This window comes from Anguilla anguilla, chromosome 16 (assembly GCF_013347855.1).
Source record: "Anguilla anguilla isolate fAngAng1 chromosome 16, fAngAng1.pri, whole genome shotgun sequence".
In the NCBI taxonomy this organism is placed as follows: Eukaryota; Metazoa; Chordata; class Actinopteri; order Anguilliformes; family Anguillidae; genus Anguilla; species Anguilla anguilla.
The window spans coordinates 4,826,156-4,846,625 of NC_049216.1; the positions used below are offsets into that span (position 1 = coordinate 4,826,156).

Genomic DNA, 20,470 nt, shown 5'->3' on the forward strand with positions numbered 1-20,470 from the left:
TGCAGTACTACATGTACTGTACAAGTGTGGCATTGAAAGATATTTCAAATTAGTTACATTTGCAGCACACAGTATACAGATTTGCTAGCTTATTTAGGGATAAGACAGGGAACTGTCACTATCTATAGATTTGGTTTCTTCAGTCTCTTGGTTTGCTTTTTCATTGTATGTCATAGCAGTTTGCAAGTTAATCTATGCGGTTGTTCCCTGCACTTGGAACGGTACTTCTCTCTAGGGTTTTCGACACACTTGTTCCTGGTTATGGTTATACACTTTGTTGTATGTCGCTCTGGATAAGAGCGTCTGCCAAATGTCTGTAATGTAATGTAATGTAAGTAGCCTATGTTTGCAGGAAATATGTGTCAAAGGGATTCCCCTTTGTCAGAGCATTTTCTGTTGAAATACAGGATTACTGGTGATCCTAGCCAGGGGAGTTTTTGTTGATTATCCAAAAAAATCTTACCAGGTCTCACAGTTCTTTGTGGATGGGACACTCTGTCCATTGGTGTAGTGATTTCCCTCCTCATCATAGCAGCCACACTCTTCACTCGGCACACAAGTCATTGTGGCTTCATCTAGGAATGGTTTGTCTGCAGGACACTTTGGATAGCAGCCTGAAAAGATAAAGTCTGTCAGGATATAGCCTATTCTTCGATCCACATTCAGTTAAAATTACTATGAGCAGTGTATGACCAGTTAACAGCAGACGTTACAGAGCTGCCATTTTTTTTGAACAACTGAACAACAGCGAGGTCCTTTAAGGCACAATTAGAAAGCAAAAATGTTTTATGTCAAATGTGTAAAACTCTGTATAGTGTGATTGTTTATCCTTCAATCGTATTACATTAAAGCCTTCCACCAAATCCCAAATAATGTTTGGTGCATAATATGCAGACCACAGTCACCCAAGTTGTGTGTCAGATAAACATTTTTTGCTTGCAATAAAGCATGTGTGGGCGAAGATGAATTTAGCTCAGTTTAAGATAAAATGTAAGGAACATCAACTTTCAATTTAAAAGGACATTTTACCAAAGGCGAATGCCTTCATTAATGAAAATGGGATGTTCATGTTGAGGCAGCAGTGTGATTATAACTACATCCATAGTGATATAACCTCTTAAATGAGAAACTTAGGAACTTGCTAACATGCTAAAGTTGCTAATCAGCCACACAAACTATAGCATCAATAGCTGAGTAAAATGAAGTATGGTTTTAAAATGGGAGTGCAACTACATAGTATGTAAAGGACTAGAGGAAATAAATGTTACCTGTGATAACTGGAAACAGATTAGGGGGAAAAATGTTACCTTCAAGGGCAGGAATCTGTTTTGAGCAAATCCCTGAAGGATTCCTGCAGGTTTTAACGCAGGGGGCTCCACAGGGCTTGTAGTGCCATTCACAGCCATCAGGGCCATTGTAGTAATCACAGAACAGAGCTACATGGGACAGAAACAAATCAGTCTTATACATCCATATATTAACATAACGACATAATGACGAGAACGAGCCATTCAGCCCAAAAATTATTTCTAATGTCTGTACGGAATTTACCTTTTGCTAATTTCCATTTATGTCCCCTCGTTCTACTAACAGAACAGTGTAGTTCACTTTGAGGCTTTTAAATTCATAAAGGGGATTAACAATCAAATCACCCTTAGGTCTTCTTTTACTAAGCTTGAATCGATTAAGCAGCAATTACCCTTTGTCTTTCATATCAGGAATTAATTTGGTTGCTCTTCTTTGAATCTTTTGCGGACCGTCTATATCTTTCTAGTAGTACAGTAGTAGTACTGCTCAGATAATATCCCTCCTACTTCTACTCTTTGTGTTGTACCATGTAGCCAGATGCAAATCCACTCTGAAATACCTCCTGTAATTCCTACTGTCTCTCATATGGATACTTTATCAAAAGTATATAATATCATAAGCATTGTTATGGTCAAATCACCTGTTAGTTTCTTCAAAGAATACCAGAAGGTTTGTAAGGCATGACCTTCCCTTGCGAAAACCATTCTGGCTATCCCTTAGGATGTTGTTATTTTCGAAAAACACTTCTAACTTGTCTCTAATGATAGATTTGAACATTTTACATGAAGCTAGTTAAACTGATGAAACTGTTGTTTTCCAGATCAGTACAGTCCCTTTTCTTATATATTGGCATAATATTACCTTGCTTCCAGTACTCCGGTATTTCTACAGTTTCGAAATCTTAAAATACCTGCCAGTGGTTTAAAGATGATCTCACCTGACCCTTTGAGTACCCTTGGGTATATGCAATCAAAACCTTATGCCTTATTTGTATTTAGTTTATGGGAATTATCCAGTACTTCTTAATCCTTTATCTCAATATCTGCTAAGATATTCTGAATATGCCTTCCAGTCTATTAAGTCGCTTTTCCACGTCATGGTACCGGCTCAACTTGACTCGACTCGACTGTACTCAACTTTTTTGGTTTTCCATCGGGCAAAAGTTGTGGATAGTACTTGGTACTTTTTTGGTATCACCTCTGTCGAGGTTCCAAGCGAGCTGAGGTGATACCAAAAGGTGACGCTGTGGGCTATGTATGGCAAATTGTGGTCACTCACTCACTCACGCACTCACTCACTAACAGACGACCGGAGAGGGATGTTTAGTAGCACGCTTGCGCAGGTGGTGCTTCGTTTAGTAGGAGTAGGCGAAACGGGACGCATGCGCAGGTGGTGCTTCGTTTAGTAGGAGTAGGCGAAACGGGACGCATGCGCAGGTGGTGCTTCGTTTAGTCGGAGTAGGCGAAACACAAACATGTTAGGGTTAGGTAAAGTAACGTTAGGCGATAAAGCTGTGCGTAAAAATGTTGTGCTGTTCCGCAGGTGGTACGGCACGCCTAACGTTACTTCAGCTCACCCTAACATGTTCGCGTTCCGCCTACTTTAGCTAACCTAGTTAGTACGTACGGATCGCCTACTTTACTTAATCTAGTTAGCGCGTACAGATGCTATGCTGCACGCATCAGTAGGAGCTAAGGACATACAGCTACAACCACCGATACAGATGTATGGACACACAAATAACGTTATAGAGGTGACAACGTGTCATAGCTAGCTACCTATATAGTACGGAGGGCAAAACGGAGCTTTACAATGTCGCCAGCAATGTATGCGCATGAGCTGGACATTTCTCACAGAAAAGGTAGTTTGTAGCCTTTTTTTTGTTCATTACAGTGGTGGTACAAGTGACAAGCAGTAACTGGTACTGTTCTGTTAGCCTTTATTGATCGCCGTACAGCACTGACCCATAAAAATGTACTGCGCATGGTACTTGCTCAATCGAACGGTAAATGTGAAAAACTTTCGCTTACAGTGAGCGCCACCGAAATTTTCTGTCACACCCTCAATAAACGGCAAAACTCCCAGTAGAACATTGCATTAAATCTTTTAACGTTATATATTTTCTGAAAAGTTATCGATTCTGCTTGGCCACAGAGAGTGAAACTACACGATCTGACCGTATAGTTTCTATGTACGTTTCGTCAAAATGATTCTGCCTTGTTGTTTGCTACTTAAACTTCACAGCACAGTCATTGCTGTTATCATGCTTGTAGCATGAAGTGTCTCCTTACAAAATCCATTTCAACCATTCACAAATGACCTGGGACTTTGAAGTTATAAGGCAGTATCAAGTCTCCAGTGAAAATATTTCCCTGGCTATATCAGTCAGAATTCAAGTTTCATATATCTTGAAAAATAATTTTTTATCAAACTCATATGGCTTTGTTTATCCACTGGGGAGATTGCTTCTTCAACTTACTTTTCCTTAATTTGGAATAAATTTACATTTTGCCTGAAGAATAACCCTTTTGAACCTGCCACACTTTACACTCACAGTCTTGCAGTCAAGAAGTTGCACCCAGTCGATATTAGAGTTGCATCATGACAAAAACGGCCCCTTCAAAAATGAAAAATTCTGGCCGTATAGGAGGCCTTGTTAGTTAGCCAAAATAAATCAAAGCTAACAGCAGAATGATTGCTAGTACCAAGTGGCTTGATTACCTCTATGCTACAGATTCTGTTGGGGTGATTACATAGCACCAGATCCAGAATTGATTTCCCTTTTTGTTGTCAACAGTTTGTCAATTTCCAGTGGAATTTTAAAATTAAAACTAGATGTAATATTGCAATTTTTTAACATATAAATAACATTCTATTTGATTCTAAAATTCAGTAAAAACCGCTAAAGCACTTTTGTAACGTATCACTATTATACAAAGACAAATTCATCTACAGTTTGTCATATGGTGAAATGGCACATTTCACACAATGTCAAGTGATGCTCTGATGCATCAATGGCTCAGCTTGCTCTGAATGTACCACAGTGCAAGCTGCAAGTTTACTTTACATTATGGTATTTCTCATGTTGCTCCTCTGATTGCCATTTGTCTCTATGCTGTGATGTTTGGAAGAGTTTTTCTTGCACATGCTGGTTGGGGCCAAATGTTCTATCGGCCTTGGGGCCCAGAACCAGATCCCTGTTGTTGTGAACCCAGGTTTGCTGCTCAGGGTCATATGAACACAGTTTCATTGCGGCACAGGGCTTTTGCTTGTGTGGTTTGCTGTGACTCACGGCAGATTTGGGGAGTTCTCCAGGTGACGCAGACTCCAGCTTCGTTGCAGGCCTGCGCGTAAGACGCCACAGCCGTGCAGAAGCACTCACAGTCTCCCCCGCTGTCACACGCGCACGAGTCGCTCACGCACGCATCGTAGTACTGCCCAGGGTCCACCTTTCCAGAACAGTAAAGATTTTCTGCTTCAGCAAATCACTTTTTTTCCAGTTACACGCCATTTTATACAATCAGAATTACTTTGCAAAGTATAGGAACATATTTTGAAAACACATTTTTCATTGTACTCACATGTAAGTGGCTGTATAACCACAAGTGAATAACGTCAGATTCTAGATTTGAATCTAAGTTAAGAACCAGTCTAGGACCGGACCACTAAGTCTAAGTATGGCTGTATACTGTATATGTGTAGTCATGGCTATATACTTCTATATGTCTACAAACTACAATCAAAAATAGAGGAGGCTTAGATTACGTTGCAGGTGGCATAGAGGTTTAAACAATACTAAATTCACAAAAAACACAACCCATATAATATATGCAATACATATATGAAAAATTTCAAATTCTATATATATATATATATATTATTATTATTTTTTTTTTTAATGCTGCCTATCCCTGGAGTAGGGTAACTGTGGTTTGTGGACGTTGTACCTGTGAGTGGCAGGCACTGAACACTCTGCTGTTGATGATGCTACACTGCTTCTGGGCCCAGGATTGTCTGTAAGGGTTTGATGTGCAGGGGTCTTTTATGAGCTCTGCATCGGGGCAGGTGGGAGCCACCTTCCAGCTGTTTCCAAACTCCACGGGGTTCGCTACCACTGCCTGGCTCCTGGTGGTGAAGTCGTTGTTTCCGTTGCCATCGTAGTTTCCACACAGACCACAGACGCGGCCCTGGGGAAGAGATTAAATGCAAACATGCATCTTTGGCCTGGAGCAGTGCAGCGCTAAACGCACACGCGTGTGTCTGGCCTGGAACACTGCAACGATAAAGGGGTGCCTTTGCCTCCAATCAGAATGATTAGGTTTTCCCCTAAACATATGTATAAATAAAAGTGTTCACCTGGAAGTGATTGCCCTGTCCTTTGAAAAATGTGGTGGACATGCAAGCATGCAAACACATCATCACATAGTGAGGTCACCTTGGTGACAAATTGATCAATCTCTTGTGACTTTCCATGAAAAATACTTACCTCAAATTTTCGGCCAAGTTTGATGAACATGCTGGTCTTTTTGTCCCACATTAGGATCACACCATTGTTTGCCTCAACCACCAGGTATATCCCCATGGTTCTGATCTGGTATGGAATCTCATTGCCGGTATCCCTCTGTATCACTTGGTACTTTCCTTCAGCCAGCACCAGCTCATTACTCTGAAAGAGAAATTACAACCATGCTAACAAAAATAGTTACTAGCTACAGTATCTATTTCTGGAACATTTTGGGGTGATTGTCCTTTCTGTTTGCAACAGAGATTTTCATTTGTGAAGTTTGGTTGACATTTGCAAACTTGAGGCACATATTTCTAAAAACAGAAGTAAATTTAAAGGTAACTATCTAAGTAACTTGTTGGCTGGTTACCTATTAACTGCTTACAGCAAATTTCTTTGATGCTTTATTAACAGGCATTTTACATTCTATTAACATGTCAGTCGTGACAATATATGTAATGCCGATATGCACGTTAAATAAAGTCAGTTTTGTAATTGTAATATCTCACCAAGTCATTTTTTTGCACCTGACCCATTGTAGGCTTCTGGTTTAACTGTTCTGCTGTTTTACTAACGTCAGATACACCGGCCTGCAGTACATACCCCCAGATAGAGCTTGATGGCCTTAGAACAGGTGGTGCCAGTGGTTCCACAGGGTACGTTCTCAGTGACCACCCTGAAAGTTCCATTACTGCTCTTGCTGCAGTAATCCTGCAAAAGTTTCACATTTGGGTTTAAGTTCAGGAATATGCACATTTCTACATATGTGACATGTCTTGAAATGTGGTAGTGTAGATTAGTAACTAGAATTTGTAACTAGACCACAAATTTGCAGGTCTAAATTTTATGGCAGGGCACTGACAAGATACTATACAGATATTGTGTTCAATTTGGTATTAAATAAAGATAAGAGTGATATTTATGGAGAGAAAAGATATAACCCAATATGCTTTCCCAAGCTACTTTTCTGTCTTTCTCCATGAGTACATTTAGCTAGCAGTTTGCCATTCCTCATAAGATGTACCTGAGTGAGGGTATATTCACACCCTCCACTGAATCTGAACCTTTTCTCATCAAAGGTGATGTAATTGCCATCTCCATATATGGCACAGGTCCCATGGCACTCATTAGACGTACACTCCCACTTGCTTTTCTTACAGGTGCTGAAACGATAACAGTAACAAAGGGATGAGATTTTTCGTGATTGGTCAGAAATGTGGTCAGTTTTCCATGCCTATTCATCCCAAGGGCCAAAAGTATTTGGTTTTATTTAGTTTATTTTTTGTTTTGCTTAGCATACTCTTCTGCTAACAGCTGTCAAGGAGTTATAACACTCTGAGTGACATCCCTGAAATTATGATAATATGCATTTCGAAGAAACACTGATTTATAGCAGTATGTGTAGATCAGGCTTACCATGTATTGCAGGAAACTTTAATTTTGGACCCAGGCTGATATGGAATGCCGTTGTGGATACAGGGGCAGGCGTCCTCCTCTATACACCCCCCCTTCCCATCAGACACCAGTCCTTCAGGACATACGCAGCCTGAAATGCACTCTGTACTGATCTGTGGTGGAAAATCGCATCATCATCACGGGCACTTGCACACCTGTAAAACGCTTTTATTTCATGGTTTTCCATGTGTAAGAGAACATTTCACACCCTTGTATAAGCATAGGTCCCCAGAAACTAATTGTTGTCAGTTGCACTCCAATACAGCAGAGGCCAGTAACGTCATTCTGCAAAACGGCTTTCGGCATAACCACTGCTGTATGTGCACTCTCTAATCTTTCTAATTGTGTCTGAATATAGAAAAATGGTAAATTATAAATGCTGGACTGATTGGCTTGCTAACTAGTACAGATTACAGGTTGAATAAGCATTGTCAGGCTATCATATGCTGCTTTTCTCAACATTTCAAGCAATTGAATGTGTTCTGTGAAACTGATTATTCATCAGCATCAGTTTAGGGCAAGAACAGAGCAGATCAGCTCATCGATATTTATGGACAGGTCAGCGTAATAGTTTGGGCAAAGTACCCTGCAGAGTGCAAAGTTAGTGGGTGTAGCGTTCCAGATCTTAGCCAATCTATAGGAAGGTAAGTAGCAAATACACTCCATGTTGAGTATGTTGTACTGTAAGTGCTGCTAGTTAGTCTGTTGGGAGGTAACTCACACACTCCATGCTGAGTGTATTGTACTGTAAGTAGTACTGGGTGGTCTGTAGTTGCTGGGTAGTCTATAGGAAGGTAAATGAGTAACTCACACACTCCATGTTGAGTGTATTGTCCTGTAAATGCTGTTGGATGGTCTATAGCTACTGGGTTGTCTGTAGTAAGGTAAGTGAGTAACTGACACTCTCCATATTGAGTGTATTGTACTGTAAGTAGTACTGAGTAGTCTGTAGCTGCTGGGTTGTCTGTAAGAAGGTAAATTAGTAACTCACACACCATGTTGAGTGTATTGTACTGTAAATGCTGATGGGTGGTCTATAGCTCCCGGGTGGTCTGTAGGAAGGTAAGTGAGTAACTCACACACTCCATGTTGAGTGTATTGTACTGTAAATGCTTCTGGGTGGTCTATAGCTGCTGGGTGGTCTGTAGGAAGGCAAGTGCGTAACTCACACACTCCATGTTGAGTGTATTGTACTGTAAATGCTGCTGGGTGGTCTATAGCTGCTGGGTGGTCTGTAGGAAGGCAAGTGCGTAACTCACACACTCCATGTTGAGTGTATTGTACTGTAAATGCTGATGGGTGGTCTATAGCTCCCGGGTGGTCTGTAGGAAGGTAAGTGAGTAACTCACACACTCCATGTTGAGTGTACTGCAGGTCCTCTGGCACTCGGACCCTTTGGTCCCTGATTTGGTCCCCTCGCAGTTGAAGAACACCATGGGTGCAAGGCAGGCCTCTGATGGAGATGCAGGATGGGCATTTCTGTGTTACTGTTTATTTCCTGCTTCTAAAAATTACTTGTCCCTTTCAAAATCAAGTCTTTATATTCAGTATTTGGCTGAATGTACTGTATTTACTCAGATGTTTAAATAGAGAATGAATTGTATTTAATTGCTAAACTGATATCAGATAAAAATTGAGATTGAAATCAGAGACTGAGATTTAATTATACTTACTTTTTATCTGTTGTTCAGCCCCAAAGCAACTCAGAGATCCTTTCTTGCAAGTGCTGCAAAATGGGGACAGTGTAAGATTGGCAAAACAAAGCCAATATTGCAATGCACTGAGAACAAGTGAAGCTATTTCTTCATTGTGCTGTTTTTCACTGGATTGAATTATATCAATAATCTATGATCCAGAGTGCACGGAATGTGTTATGTTTCCGTCTGCACAATAAACACTGTGGTCACTTAGAAAGCCTGTGCTTATATAATTTGGAATACAGTATACACTGTATTGTATCGTATTTATTTGCTGATTGTTGACTTGTTAACTCACTAACACGCACAGAGAAACCCTGCTGTCACTAACACACACACAGAAACCCTACTACCACTAACACAGATACAGTGGGTTTAGATGATGTTTGAAAAAGTCGATTTATTGTTTCAGTTCGGCTAAAACTGGACTTGTAAAAATCATGTAAAACCATGTAGTTTGACTGAAATCGTACAAAGTCGATTTTTTCAGAGTCAGACAAACATGCCTAGATAATGCAGTTGGGGGTTGATTCACTAGGGCATTTATACGCTTAAATAGGCCAAAAATTGGCCTAGGCGTTCTGCACATGTTCCGTAATTTACATAGCAACTATACGCTCACAGTGGCCAAGCGGAATCGATAACATTTCAGAAAATATCTAACTTTACAAGATTTAATTCAATCTTCTACTGGGACTTTTGCCGTTTATTAAGGGTGTGACAGAAAATTTTGGTGCCGCTGACTATAATCAAATGTTTTTCACATTTACCGTTCGATTGAGCAAGTACCATTCAAAGTTAATTTTTATGGGTTAGTGCTGCCTGATTGTGCTAGCTACTTCACATTAACCTTGTACGGCGATCAATAAAGGCTGACAGCACAGTACCACTTCATTATTGTCACTTCTATCAGCACTGTAATGAACTAAAAAAAAGGTGACAAACGACCTTTTCTGTGAGAAGTACGTTGTCGAGCTCACGCGCATACACTGCTGGCGACATTCTAAAGCTCCGTTTTGCCCTCCCTAGTATCATGGCGAAAAAAACACATTTCTGGACGAACAAGGAGACCAACTTCATGGTATCGCAACTAAAGGAGTTAAATATACAAAAATACATGGATGGAATAAAAACGCAGAATGGCGAACTATTCAAAAAAGTTGCGCCAAAATTGGAGGAAGCAGGATTTATAAGAAGCTTTCGTCAGACACACCTCGGTCAATAAATCGATTTTTTCCGAGTCATATATATTGGGACAACGACAATAATCCAATTAAATCTCATCTTTGGCCAAATCGAGCTAGTAATATAGATCGATTTCAACTGTGCATGTAAACGCAGTGATAGAGAGACTCTACTGTCACTAACACACAGTGATGGCCCTACCATGTAGCCCCGTTCTTGGTGATTGTCTCTCCTGGGGCAACCTCCACCCCCTTGTGGTAACAGGGACAGCTTGTGGCAGGGACACATTGGTTTTCTTGGTTCATGTAGGTTCCCGATTCGCAACCGCAGCCGTCCACAGGTAAGAAGGCGACCTGGCAGGTGTAGTCAGGCTCACTGAGAGAGCGGCAGGTGCGCTTGCAGCTGGTCATGCTGTACTGAAACACCATTGAGCTTGGGCAGCTGGTGTATTTCTCTGAGAAAAGGAAAAGACAGAAAACCCCATTTTAGTATCGCTTAGCCTGATCTGTCCTGCTTCTCTTTGTCTGATGAAGTTTGACCTACTGCAGGCAGTTTCTCTCCATCCTTTGAGTATGATGCCTTTGACGGCACAGGCGTAGACGTAGGAAGAGAGTGCAGCACACATGCAGTCTTCGCTCTTCTCGCAGTTGCAGCTGTCATGCATGCATTGCTGAGGACAAGAGGGAGTCCGCCATCAAAAAGAGCTCTCGGACAAATTTGCTACGTTGGACGGAAATTCAGCGACTAGGATAATGATCATGACCTCTTCAAAAATGACGACATCTAAATAATTATGTGTGTAATGACTTACTGCTTTGTAACTGTCTGGGCTTATCTCAGAATGACACTTGGAAAACGGTCCCTTTGGGTCTGTCAGGAAGGAGCACCAGTACTGGGCATATTGCTCTGTGGAAAGGTGAGACAGAAATGTATGAAAACATGGAACTAGGTTTCCTTTCCTGTTTCGGTAAAATATCATCATAATGATTTAAAATACTATGTCATATACATGCCAAACACATACACATTCTTCCTTTCCCTAAAGTGACAAATATGAGAATGAAGGACAGAAGTAGAGTTCCAGATGAGCTGTGGTGTTCATGTTGTCATAGTCAGGGAGTCACAATTATAGTGTACATGGTGTCAGTTAGGGAGTTCTAGTGTGCATGTTGTTGTGCATAGGAAGTTACAGTAAATATTGTCATGGGGAGTCACAGCTGAAGTTTGCTTGATGCCATAGTTACCGTTCTCCACACTAAGACCGCAGGGGTTCTCAAAGCTGCCCTTAACATCGGGGCAGTCCCCCCTAGCCTTCCAGGTGTTGGCGAATGCTGCTGCGGTGCCTTCCACCAGTCCACTCGTGGATTTGAAGTCATCTGATTGGATATTGTTAAAGTTTCCACACAGACCTGCGGGAAGAAGGCACATGGTACTGGGCATGTGTCAAAATACCGTTCTCCCAGTCAGCCATCTGCCAGCCTCCAGTTCGGGTCATAAATGGACAGTACTATGAGACTGACTGGGTTGACCATCTCATCCAGATAATCCTGTCTGTTTCTAGATACATGCCAGAGGTGACAATAGAGACGATGGTGATATCGCCTTTTGCTAGAAACCAGAGAAGAGTTGTACAAGTCATATAGTACATAGAAGAATGCCAATGGTGATTGGAAATACTTACTGCCCATATTTCTTGGTTACCATCAGGGATCTTGTAAGTATGACACAAAAGCTAGGAAGCATGTGCATTGCTAATAAACTTTGCTAATAAAAATTGCTAATAAATGATCAGTAATGGCTTCTGACAAATCATGATCTTGTTTAGGTGGGCTACAAGTGGAGGTGACACTTCAGCCAATGCTTCCACTGACCTACATCTCCTGACCTTGCTAGAACCAGATTGCAGAAAACTGATCTCACCTTTTAAAGAAAGAGCCTGAAATTGTGCTGAATGCCTGTGAAATTTTCAACCAGGCAGCACCTTACAATAGTTTACCCATATTACCTGTAATCACCATTCTTTCAATAACATGCTATTGATACAGTTTGTATAAAATATCCCATGGTGTGGATCGCATTAAGCATATTAAGAAAAATAGTTCTTGTGACAAAGCTCTGGATCATTTCTTTAATCTCTGTATCCCTGGGGTTATGGTAGGATGATGTACAGGTTGAAAATGCGAGCACGTACCACAGGTTGTCCCCTTGTTTGAGGGTTTTAAGGTGATGTAGACCTGCATGATTGGAACCAGCTGGATCCTCAGCTGGAGCCCGTAAATGGTTTTGACAATGACGTAGAATGTGGATGGCTTGAAGATGGTGACCTGATCTGTAATGTAAATATGATTCTGTTAGAATACTTTCATTTCTGTTCATTACTAGCTGACATATAGCAGAAATGCTGCAACAGCCTACCTGTAGACAGTGGCAGTGGAGCAGCTAAATTATTCACAAAGGTACCTCCGTTTGGCTGTATGGAGATGATCTGTGGGATGGAGAGGAAGTGAGTAGGGAGACATTTAACATTCTACAACAGCTGCCTTAAAAATATGCCCTGGCTGGTACATGGTGGTCAGTAGTCACCACTGGATGCCAGCCCTGGTACATTGTTGCATTTGCTCTAATATACTAACTATCGATGACCTGACTGGACGTGCTTCGTAAGATAGTGTGTTTGTCTGAACTCTTGGGAATGTGATATGACAGACCTAAAAACACCATTTTAAATGGACAATTTGGAGAAAAGGGATATTTCGGGTTAAATATTGGCTATAGAATATAATGAGAATAATGGGTTGTGTTTTTCACAGTATTTTTCATGCTCTCAAAGCACTTCAAACAGAAGTAGAGAAACTTGCCTCAACCACAACCAATGCACTAGAACAGCAAGGGAGAGAGTAAGACTGCCACCTACTGGCCCTACAAAATCACCAACAGTAATTTCGTTTTTCCAAGAGGACCAATTCAAATACTAAGTGCAAAAATAAACAGCTGTCTCTACACACTAAATGGTAAATGGACTGCATTTATATAGCACTTTTATCCAAAGCGCTTTACAATTGATGCTTCGAATTCACCAGAGCAATTAGGGGTTAGGGGTTAGGTGTCTTGCTCAAGGACACTTCGACATGCCCCGGGCGGGGGATTGAACCAGCAACCCTCCGACTGCCAGACAAGCGCTCTTACCTCCTGAGCTATGTCGCCCCACTAAACATACTTTTTAATATTCCTTTGCTGGACAGAGACAGAAATACATGAAATTGAATAACATTTATTTTATCTATATGATGGTGCACAACCTGGTGCCATTTATAATGACACTTAGGGAGCATAAGGTCGACAGTACACTAGCCAGAATATACTTTACAATTATATCAAAATATAAAATCTTCTTGAAATGAAATGCTTTTAATGGTCATTAATCTCTTAGAATCTTACTGGTCTTGAAATGGTTCATGTAGTTCAAATATTTTCATATTTAAGCCAGATGTGACAAAAGAAGACTGAGACACCCTAAGGTGAAAGAATGAATTTCAGGCTTTACTTAAATGATGCCTGAAAGGATGCAGAGGAAGGAATTACTTACAGTATCTGGGACTCGGATGATCACAGCCTTCAGACAGGTCTCTGTGTCGCTTAGGCCACATTTTTGTAAGTCTGCCAGTACTGTGAAATCCGTCCCTTCACATTGCTAAGGGAAAAGGGTGACAGTGAACTGTGACATTTCACAAACCAATATTTTTCGGAAGAGAATTCACCCATTCCACAGTTTAAAAAAAAAAGAAAGATTGTCTCAACTGCACCTTTTTTGTTATTTTATTCCCTTTGGAAATTGTCTGGTTTGAAGGGCTACGTGCTAACCTGTTTGTATGTGGCACTATACAAAAATAAAGGTTCACTGAATATAGATTTTGAACATTCACCAGGCTTGGACTGCAGGTACCTGCAAACTGCTGGTTGTGGCTGCTGGTCTATAGCTACTTCCATCCAAAGCAAATATTTGAATAATTGCTACTGTTGTTTCTAAATGTGCATATTTGTACAGCAGGTTTTCAGGGGCAAGAACGTTTATTCTACGCAGACTTTATTTGCTAAATTTTCATGCTCATTAGCTTTGTGGACTCTAAGCAACAGAGGCCTTTCTTATGTCTTCCCTCTCTCTCACTGTCTGTCTGTCTTCTATATATAAAGGAGCATGCAGGTCACAATTTAACTATTTTAAATAATTTTTAATAACAAAATTTCAGCATTCAGCCTGGAAGCAATATACCTTACTACAGCATGAGAGTTTATGACCTGCAGAATGTGTGCTGTTTATGGAACTTGACCCTAACCATGCCTTTGACATGTAAAATATAATGGTGTCAGAATCACAGACTCTATGGGCACTAACCTTGGCCAGGACGAAGGAGCACTGCCCATTAATGCTGTAGGCTTTTCCGTCGAAAGTGGTGATATGCGACCCGCCCTCTACAGAACAGGTTCCAGGGCATTCCAGTTCCTCACAGCTCCACTCACCCCCAGAACATGTACTGAACAAAACAGCTTGTATTTTAGTTAATTATCACATGGTCACAATGCTTCACAATGCCTACCTGAGTAAAACTGTGGATGCTAGCTTTTGTTCTGGTCTTGTACTATGACACGTGATTCAACTAGGATCCAAAACTGATAGTCTTCATGTTTAAGAGATATGTTTTCATGTTTCTTACAACCAAATGGCATGTTCCTAAGTCAGACTTTTTGTTTATTGTATTTTATATCCTGTGTTCTGTGCATATACTTATTTATTGTAGGTTGCCTCTTGGCCTGGACATCCTTGCAAAAGAGATATTAACATCAATGGGACTCCAGTTAAATTAAGATATGCAAAAACAATAATAACCATTGTCTTTAAGATCTATATTCGTTGAATCAGGTGCTTTAGTGCTTTAGTTTTTTTTGTAAGATTGGACAAAACACTGATGAGGTTGATGGGAAAGTATAATGCAAATATTTGAAAATTAATACAGGGAAAAACTAAAATGATGCCAGAAAGAGTGGATACACATAACTTACAGTAACACTGAGGTTGATTTTGACATTTCACAGATCATTTCACTCACCATTTCGAGCATCCGCTTCTGTAAGATTCTCCTGGACTATATGTTTTTTCATTATATGTACAAGAGCACTGCTCTACTTTGATACAGCCAGTCTGCTTGATGTCATCAAAAATAGTCCCTGGAAAATACATATTTTTAACATTTAGCATTGTAATCCAACTCTGAAATTACAAACCTGATTATACCTGCAGCTACAGAAGAGCACTTAAATTGTTCTGCACCTCTGAATGAACATAAAATGTTTATGGCACAGATATTTTTATAAATTTATAGATGTGCATGCAGCTGAATGCTTTTTTGCAATGAATGAAGGTACTTTATGTAAAGTGAGAACTCAAACTCATGATAGATAATCATCAGTTTCTTTAAAATGTTTTGTGATCTCCTTATAAAATCACTTTGCAAGCAAAAGGGAATAGAAAGAGCAGAAGAAGCTATTGGTCATTAATCATAATTGAACCTCGTCCATCACCCTCATAAACTTAGGGTATGATGAGCCTCACCATGTTAACACTTTTATATGAGGTAAGCCCACAGGATGTGTTTTGCTAAGGAAGCAGAGGTCAGTTACTACTTATAATAAATCGTGATTTCTTGCACTGAGGTGGCAATTCAAACCAGAAAGTTCTCTGGTGGTCCATCAGCAAATAACTTGATACTGGCTAAAGCTTGTTAGAAGCAAACAGGTAGCATGACTTCTAGTAGAAACCATTCTCAAGCAAATTGCCCATTCCAGACTCTGGAGCGATAGAGACTACTGAACATGGGAGAATTTACCAGGTGGGCAGAAGCAGCCGTCGGTGCAGTGCTCCTCACACAATTGGCTTCTGTCTGAGTTAGAGCAAGTGTCGATGCACGGGGTTCCACACTCCTGGTACTCCATGTTAAAGGGACAGGATTTGCCTGTGTGCCACAGTGAGGCCAGTCAGCCATGACAAGATTGAAATCAAAAGTTATCATCAACCTCTTTCGCAGTATGTTTACACAGTCAATGTACATATACTCTGAAACGTACTGCAGAATTGCTGGGTCCTCCACTGCTGTGGCTGTCCACCAGCGTGCACGCACTGTCGCGAGTACTCCGAGATGGTGTTACACAGGCAAAAAGACCTGCTGTTCTGGTCGCAGTAGCACAAGTCGGAGATGCAGGCTTTCATTAAGTAATCGCTGGCCACCAGGTCCTGGCAACTGCTGAAGGCCCGTCCAGACAGCAGCTGCTCACAAGCCGCTCTCTGTAGGGATAACCGCCCGGGGGATAAGTACAACAGGTACAGTACTGTCAAGGTACAGAACAACACAATTATTGTGTAATACTTTTACCCCCCCCCAAAAAAAAAAAAAAATACTGCAACCAAAATTCCAGAAAAGTATGCTGCTTTGCAGGGAATGCAAAGATATGAAATCATGCAAAACGGTGGGATAACCCACAAATACGTAAATGCAAATGCATAATTCAAATGCATTTATTTGAAATGCTGACCATTCTGTTACGCCCCAGGACCGATCAAAACACCGAATGAGTGATCAAATGTCCTTATCACTGGGGAGGACATGCTGCTTTGTGAAATGAATAGATGTAAAAAACTGAAAATCTATAATACACTTTTACTACACCAGGTGCAGGTTCTTACCAGCTCCACAGTTTTGCACCTCTTTTCAGGCAACGGTGCAGGTTCTTCACAGTCTTCTGTGGGGCTGTCCATCCTCCAGATGTTAGCAAAGTCAATTGCAGATAATTTTGCTCCTGTGAGGCATGAGGTTGGAGGTTAAGCTCTGAATATATAATTTAAAATATACATGCAGATAGACATGAATAAAAAGCAGTTCTTGAGCTGCAAGCATTGGTGAATTTCACAAGGGTTCAGCAAAAATTTACCATCTTTATAGAACTCATCGTAGGTCTGCACCCCGTTAAAGTCACCGCAGAGCCCACACGTCTGGTTTCTGAATTTTTTATCCATTTCCATCTAGAACATGAGAGATTTGACTTAAACAAAAGTCTGAGAGTTCAGAGTTGTATTGTTTATCTTAGGAAACAGAAAATATTCCCCGAAACACAAGCACTAAATACAAAACCATTACCACTGACAGTTTGACATTATTTTACATTACATTGTTACATTATTTTTTATTTTGGTGCTTTAACAATTATTATTATATCATTTTCATATTATATACAAATATTTAAAAGTTTATAAAAATGAAACCTTACATGCTTTTTGGTTTTTAATTTTTACTTTTGCTATTTGATGATATAGAACTATTTTCATTTGCAAATGTGACCGGACAATGCCCATTTCTGTCAGTAGCATGCTTAACCACAAAAATTGTGGATTCATGCATTAATGTGATAAGAGGACCTTCAACGGGATGTTTTACAAAATCATGCACACATTCACAAATATCCCTGGGCAGGCATGTGTTTAGCAAATCATTTGTCAAGGTTTGTCTTTCCCAAAATTGATTTTTTGCTTATGCTAAACATGATGTACATGCAGTACACAAGGAATACTCTATTGTGGTTTCAACATCCTGCTCTCTATTGCTGGAAAACAGCCAGTGGGAATTATAAAATAGAAGCAGTACTGCCTCAGTGAAGCAGGAGATTTTTTCCGTAAGTCATGCTAATAAACACGAGTGTGACTGTGCACAGGAAAGCATGCTAACATGCATTCACTGTGTGCCCCACATGCCTTGTAAAGGACACTGGCACTGCCAATGTCAGCATGTTTACAAAAAGAAAACTACCATGTTCCTCCGGCGAACCTAGGTCTCAAGATATCACATTTGAGTAAGGATGTTTAGATCCCCCCTGTTTCAGCAGGCCTTCAGTGGTTTTTTTACACGGCATCACAAGCGTCATACCAAGAAGGAGTCATCTTTGTTCCACGTGGCAACCAGGCCCAGCTTGGATGTAATTTTAATGTAAGCGGGGGTTGGCTCAATGAGAACTCCAAGCTGGCTGTATGGCAGCTTGACACTGAAAGATATGGAAGTTGGTTAAAGGCGCAACACAAATGACCAAAAAAACGAAACAAACAAACCTGTCACACTTCCCACGTAATGTCTCGTATTAACCACCATTTGAAAATACATTTAACCAGTATAAGAGGTAGATATCACACATACTGGTTAGACATTGCTGGGATACTGTCATAAGCACAATACTTGACTTGGTGTGTATGTATACACAGTCATAGTTAGTTTAGGGTATTACCCAGATTAAAACTAAATTATTGTTGTCAAATTGATCTGAATCCAAAGTTAAACAGTGAATAAAGACATTCACTGATATTAGAGATAATCATTGGGTGAAATAGCCGATATATGTGCCTTCTAAACTGAACATAAATCAGGAATTATATTTTTTGCACAATTTTCATGTATTGGCAATACGTGGAATAGCTTTCCAGGAGGAGACTCCTGGGTTGTTCAAGCCCATCCATAATGCATTGCTAGATTCTCTTCAGATTAGATAATAGACAAGCCGATGTAGTCTGAATGGTCTGTTTTCATTATTGGTTGTAGGGTTAAGATGCAGTACTCACTTGATTTTGTTGACGAGGACTGAGTCCTTGATGAGCTCCACCACTGTCCCGTCCAGCTTCATGGTGATCTTGCTGATGGTGGGCAGGCCATCCACCACTTGCCTCCTCATCTGGATGTTGAACTCTTCGTAGTCGCTCTTGCACAGAGAGCTTAGGACAAAGTTACAGGTGGATGGCACTTGGATGACGTCCCCATCAAAAGTCTTGAAGTGGTAGTTTCCCCATGTGCTGCAAACTCGGCCATTGTGAGTAGGGCTCACTCCTTGGGCCAGAGAAAATCATCATCATCAATGTCAGATTTTTAGTAGAACATTCTGTTAGGTATTGAATGTCAGTAATAGACAGTAAGTTGTGAGAGCACATTTCCAGACCTTACCTGAGATCAGTGGTATCTTAGTCAGGGATGGGATGATAGTCACGGACTGAGGAGTGGCTACAACACAATGAGTGAGAAGTTAGCTATACTGCTTTTTCTTTCTACAACACAGTTAAAACAGTAAATCTGGCAATAATGTAAAGCCTTATTCTATGAAATATTCAGTATTTTACTGTATGTGTGACTCACTTTGTTGTCCTTCTTGACCAACTGTGGAGAGAAGCAGTAAAAAAAAATAATTCATCATATTTTATATTGCAGATTCTTCATCAGTTTCTCCTAGTCACATTAAAAACATGTTTATTATCTTAAATAATAGAAAGTAGCATGCTTTGAGAGTTGCATGTTTTTACAGTAAATGTATATTTTGAACTAGATTTTGAATTTATCTTGTATACTCTACAGTTACTGATGTTTTAACTGGAAAACATCCTTCCATAACAACAACACAAACACTGCATTTCCTATTGATGGAATAATAATCTGGGTATTTTCATAATGATGGAGCTACATCAAAGAAGTATTAATCGGGAGCAAATTTTAAAGCAGTTCCTGCAGATCTTAGAGTTGCAAAAAGATGTACCGACCTGTCAGCCCAACAGACAGCAGCGTCCAGGCCAGGAGTCGTAAGAGTGTCCCCATTCTGCTATGGGGATTGGAACGTTCTCAGGACTGGTGCACTGGAGTAAAGTTCCCTGCCAGACTCTGAGTTTTATACCCCCCAAGGATGCCAAAATCAAAGGCGGCAAAGGTGGGGTTGACAGGCACATTTGAATGTGTCAAGATGAAAAGTGACTCTGTGTTTAAGTAAGTGTGCATTCCCTCCCTGAACATTGACATTGACAGCCAGTGTTGACAGTTTTGTTCCACGTAAAAAGTCTGCAAACTTTGCCATTTTTAAACAGTTTTCATATAGTAATGTAGTTCATGTAAATTTTTATTAGAATTTTTATTTAAAGATTTTTTTTTTATTGTTCAGGTGCATCTATTGTCCAGATCTATTGTATTGCTTACATTACTTAGTCAGTGATGTCATAATATTATGTTCTTCTCTCCTTTGAGATTACTGCTTCAGTCCCACTCATCTGTGAGAGGTTTAGCTGTATCGGATTGGTACATGGCTGATACATAAGCATATAGTAAAACGTAATGAAGTAAATAATTTGTAATTGCATAATCATATAGCACAAATACTGAGAGAACACAGTGATCTTTTCGCCTTCAACATACACAAACAAGCTTTAAATCAAAAATGATTATTTCATTTTTATCTATCAGTTGCTTTCAGAGTC

General features: G+C 40.3%; 1 protein-coding gene across 1 annotated transcript in view; it reads right to left on the minus strand.

The window, feature by feature from the left end:
• Nucleotides 1-20,470, minus strand: part of LOC118215543 (mucin-2-like) — a 161,065-nt gene that overhangs the window by 16,959 nt on the left and 123,636 nt on the right. Inside the window, exons 4-28 of the mRNA XM_035396439.1 lie at nt 18,803-19,064; nt 18,120-18,234; nt 17,131-17,221; nt 16,895-16,998; nt 16,270-16,486; nt 16,032-16,157; nt 15,255-15,372; nt 14,543-14,681; nt 13,736-13,840; nt 12,565-12,634; nt 12,341-12,478; nt 11,394-11,558; nt 10,961-11,055; nt 10,693-10,819; nt 10,351-10,603; nt 8,958-8,993; nt 8,617-8,737; nt 7,229-7,380; nt 6,837-6,975; nt 6,416-6,523; nt 5,795-5,974; nt 5,256-5,495; nt 4,601-4,757; nt 1,308-1,436; nt 464-614 (exon numbers count right to left, since the gene is read on the minus strand). Of these exons, the coding sequence (XP_035252330.1) occupies nt 464-614; nt 1,308-1,436; nt 4,601-4,757; nt 5,256-5,495; nt 5,795-5,974; nt 6,416-6,523; nt 6,837-6,975; nt 7,229-7,380; nt 8,617-8,737; nt 8,958-8,993; nt 10,351-10,603; nt 10,693-10,819; nt 10,961-11,055; nt 11,394-11,558; nt 12,341-12,478; nt 12,565-12,634; nt 13,736-13,840; nt 14,543-14,681; nt 15,255-15,372; nt 16,032-16,157; nt 16,270-16,486; nt 16,895-16,998; nt 17,131-17,221; nt 18,120-18,234; nt 18,803-19,064 (3,538 nt within the window). The remainder of the gene's footprint in view (nt 1-463; nt 615-1,307; nt 1,437-4,600; nt 4,758-5,255; nt 5,496-5,794; nt 5,975-6,415; nt 6,524-6,836; nt 6,976-7,228; nt 7,381-8,616; nt 8,738-8,957; nt 8,994-10,350; nt 10,604-10,692; nt 10,820-10,960; nt 11,056-11,393; nt 11,559-12,340; nt 12,479-12,564; nt 12,635-13,735; nt 13,841-14,542; nt 14,682-15,254; nt 15,373-16,031; nt 16,158-16,269; nt 16,487-16,894; nt 16,999-17,130; nt 17,222-18,119; nt 18,235-18,802; nt 19,065-20,470) is intronic.